Source organism: Populus trichocarpa, chromosome 8 (genome assembly GCF_000002775.5).
Source record: "Populus trichocarpa isolate Nisqually-1 chromosome 8, P.trichocarpa_v4.1, whole genome shotgun sequence".
Taxonomy (NCBI): Eukaryota; Viridiplantae; Streptophyta; class Magnoliopsida; order Malpighiales; family Salicaceae; genus Populus; species Populus trichocarpa.
In genome coordinates this window covers 9,972,662-9,976,924 of record NC_037292.2, presented here as the reverse complement: position 1 = coordinate 9,976,924, position 4,263 = coordinate 9,972,662, and the positions used below count along the sequence as shown (strand labels likewise).

The following is a 4,263-nucleotide window of genomic DNA, read 5'->3' as shown; positions in this document are numbered from 1 at the left end:
AGAGCTTCTTCTCGCTTGAGGTAGTACTTTGAATTAGCCATAGTTACAAGTTAAAAAGACCTTAATGGATTGCAAACAATTAAGAAAAATATGTAAACGAAATTTGAGCATAACCTATTTGGGAAAATGCTTAAGTGGGCGAAGCTGGCTATTATTTTTCTTTCATGGAAAATCATCGAATTTTATTAAGGAGCTTAATTGAATTGAGTGCTATAATTTCAGCTTCAGGTGAGCTTTAGCAACATACTGGATACCTCATTGTATTCCTAGAAAACTTCTTCTGGTGAATATATATTTTAATTTATGGGTTGATGATAAGACAGACCGCCAAAATCTCTTTATCACTTCACAGCTTAACGATCAGATTCATCGTCACTTAATATGGTGGGTATGCTATAAGAGATGATAGAAATTTGAAAGGTTGGGATAGTGAGAATAGCCCGTGCTATGATCTGAGATTCACAACAAATAATGTCTGCATGCAGAGCATCAAAACATGGACCTACCTATCACCATACATGTAATAAAACTTCAACAGAACCGGAGGCCCTGTTTCACGGTCAGTATCCTTGCATTGAAGTAGAAAACATGCATTTATGTTGGTGACAATATCCTTAGTCGTCATTAGCATTAAAAGTGTGCCTAAACTAGCATTAATAATTTAGTGCCAGCATTCTTACAATAAAAGGAAAATCATGCATCGAGAATGTCCACTAGATTTTCCTGCACTCAGGGTACAAGGTGCTTTAAGGATTAAACACAACGTAGTTGTTTCATCTTGACTTTCTGTAAAAAAAAATTATTGTTTGATCCTGTTGACTGTCGATGTGATCATTTGTGTGGTCCTTGGATTTGGCGTTATTCTCTACCTTGAACGCGTATGATTATCATCCACGAAATCAGTTATAGGTGTCTCCCAATTCAACTTGAATTTGATTTATTGTACATGGCCGAGTTGTGAAAAATCAGGTTAAAAAATTAGTAGAGGATATAGAAGGTGACTGGAGAAAGGAATTGTCAACATGATATGATAGCAAAACTGCTGATCATGGATGGAAAGGTTGTAAAAGTGTTGAGGATAATTGAGTTCGACAACAGTTATGTGTTTCTGGAGTTCAAAATGGCTGATATGCCATTCATTTCTTGTTCGTGTAAACCGAGAGTGATGTTACAATCTGATGAGCAAGAAAGGTCGTGGTAAGAATTTAACCCAAAACACCAAATTTGGCTCAAAATGACGTGAAGTTTGCTTTCTATGTTGAACTTTGCGGGTAGTGGTTTGCATGTTTCTGGCAAAGCTAGTTAATTTCAGATAGCCTTGTAAGCCATCAGAGCTGCGTTCCTTGCACATAAGGTGCTGTTTCATGGTTAAATTGTCGAGATCCTTTATCAGCTTAAAGTAGCCTCCCCTCTCTTCTCTCGGTGGGTTGGAGAGTCAAATTTAAAACATTATAGTTGACAGATATTTATAGATAAATTTTCTACCTGGTATTATGATTTTGGAAAAGGGAACAATTCTAATCTATAAGCATTGATATGGTTTTCTTTGAAAGAATGACCAGACTTTGTTATTGAAAATGAACAAGAAGAATGTCCCTGGGAAACGATTCAAATGAGCAATTTCTAGCTGGTACGGTGGCGGGCAAGAGGCAGGTTTTGTATCTTCCTTTTGTATGCTGAGTTTTCTTTCTAATTTATGTTATTTGATAATCTGATCAGGCTGATGAAGGGGTGTTTAAGCCTTAGCTCTTGTTATTGTAAGGCTACATAACTGATTGAGAGAGATGGTAACCATCAGCATTTAAGCCATTTTCTATTTCTTTTGGACCATAGAACTTGCTAAAGTTCTTTAACTCCTAATTCCATTCATTCATTTATGTTTTTTTTTAATTATTTATTTTGAAGCCCTCGTTTCTCCAGACATGGTCCTTTTCTGATCTCGTAGGAGCCTTGCATTTGCTCGACTTGATAACAGTTAATAATTGAGCCCCAAAAGAAATATCTGACCTCACAACAAAATAAGGACAATCATTGAGACAACTTCCATCAATTGATTCCAACTTTTGTGCTTGTTTGGCCCAGCGTTGGCAGTGTCTCTATATGCTACCTGATTGTTTGATGCTTCAAGTAAAAACGCAGAGGATTCACATTTTAGGTTATTGCTACCTAGCTTGTAGCGTTGGAACCAGATATTTAGTGACTTCTTGCACAAGGACCATGGAGGACGACCTGGGACTTTATTGCCGGAGCCATTCACAGATGAGTTGTGGTTTCTCTTAAGGGTAAGAAATTTCCTGGAGCACCTTTGTCAGCAAGGGTATCTCTGTTTTGGATTGCGAAGCGAGGAACTCAAACCTACCAAACTGATTTTTTTTTAATTGTATTTATGACCTTTTTCCAAGTTGTCTTGGCATTTTATTCGAATTCCTGATCATTAACCTTAAAGGTACAGGATATGGAGGCATCATAAAATATAATTGTCAAACAATATCAGATCCATTGCCTCTTTTGTAACTGTACAGGAGATTATTGCTTGAGAATATTTTTTCTGCTGGGAGCTTAAGTTGACAATGGCACAGATAATTATCCACCGCCTTTGGTTGAATGACTCTATTTGGCTGTGTATAAGACAACACTGGATCCATGGCACATCTGTCCATTTACTGCCAAATTCTGTTAATGGTGAAAGCAATCTATTGCGCTTTTTATTGGCTACTACGCAGGTTGTAATTCAACATATCTTCAGCTAGCAGCCTCAGAGATACTCTGTAAGGAGGGGCGCCATGACTTTGACCTTAGTGAAGCAGAGTTGATTGATGGCGTCCTGTGTCCATGTCTTCTATGTTTGGGTTCCTGAATTATCACAGCATCATTAGAGTGGTCATTACTTTTGAATAGGGCTCAAACAAAGTGCAATCAACCCTATTTAATTTATTTTTTATTCAACATGCATCAAGATTGTGGGCGAAACAGAGCAGCTCTTTTCTTCATTTTTGGCTCTGGCTCTCTCACTTGTATTGATTTGTGCATTATATCTAAACAACAGTTACTATTTCAGAGTGGAAAAGCGAAACGAAAAGTAGGTGAGAGGGAGAGATACCTTGCAATCCTTCTCTGTGTTAGGCTTCTTTTCTGCCTCACAATCTGTGCTTCGCTTCTTCTCTGGTGCTACCTGCAGCTGTGACTTATTCTCGTCAACCGATTCTGGCTGCTGCTGTCTCTTCAGTTTTGCGTACTTCTTGGCCCGTATCACCTTCATAACTTCTACAACCACATAGGGAAAAAGGAAATCAGAATTTTATCGCCATATGTATACTCGACAGATCTTGGTTCATCAAAATAAGCATCATAGATGGAGAGTATTGAGAGACTAATCAATAATCACAAGCAGCAGCATTCTAGCTATATATTCTAACCTTGAGTGGTAACAAGGCGATAAGCATGACCAAGTGTAAGAGAATCGCTTGGCCTGAGAAGCTTAACACGGGTGAACTGCACAGTTTTGATGTGTTCTTGGTTTTCTTGATCCCCAGATACAGGCAATGGAATGATCAAAGAAACATAATGACCAGGGTTCATTCTCATCACCTCGCTAACGCTAACTGGCCAATATAACCTCTCTATCTTCCCACTTGGATGCTGTATAACCAGCGCTGCAGCATCTATGGCTTGACAATTCCCCATCTCTCTATTCTCTATCAATCCCTCTAGTTGGGAGTGAATGGAAGAAAGAAAAGGATGGAGAAAGATAAGGAAGGAGGCGAGGCGAGGTAAGCACAAGTCTCTTTCTACACAGCTCCCATCACCCTACAAACATGAGTACTAGTATTAGTAATAAAGCTCTTATTCATCAAGCACAAGCAGCAGGCCATCTCTCATTTCCCAACCAACTCTCCTGTCCATGTGGGTCAATTTAAAACAAACAAAAAAAAAAATATTGACATTCAAATTCTTGGTATCGCTAAAACACAATTAACATCAATATTAAAAACCAGCACTAATTAATACGTACACTATGCAATATCATTAATTAAAATAAGTACTGGTGTTTAAAATAATCGGCACCGGCATGGATCCTGGAAGCTGGTGGGGTTGCCACGTGGAGAGGTGTCAGGAGATGGAAGCGTGGCCGGGCATCCTCTCCGGTATCGACGGGGCCAAGGATTTTGACATTAATTTATTAAAGAGTTACACTATAATTTTTAGACTTGGAAATATAGATAGATAGATAGATAGATAGAGGTTGCTGTCTTAGTTCGGTTT

General features: G+C 38.5%; 1 protein-coding gene across 3 annotated transcripts; it reads right to left on the bottom strand.

Annotated features, from left to right (window-relative positions):
• Nucleotides 1-2,456: 2,456 nt before the first annotated feature.
• On the bottom strand, nt 2,457-4,263 carry LOC7471481 (uncharacterized). 3 transcript variants are annotated; one of them, XM_024606606.2, is made up of 4 exons: nt 4,013-4,263; nt 3,417-3,807; nt 3,101-3,264; nt 2,457-2,853 (listed from the first exon to the last, which is right to left on the bottom strand). In XM_024606606.2, exons 1-4 carry the CDS (start codon nt 4,025-4,027, stop codon nt 2,743-2,745), a joined length of 681 nt encoding a protein of 226 aa, XP_024462374.1. In that variant the 5' UTR covers nt 4,028-4,263; the 3' UTR covers nt 2,457-2,742. The 3 variants fall into 3 exon arrangements, with proteins under 3 accessions (XP_024462374.1, XP_024462376.1, XP_024462375.1); XM_024606608.2 differs by having other exon boundaries at nt 4,044-4,263; XM_024606607.2 differs by having other exon boundaries at nt 4,066-4,263.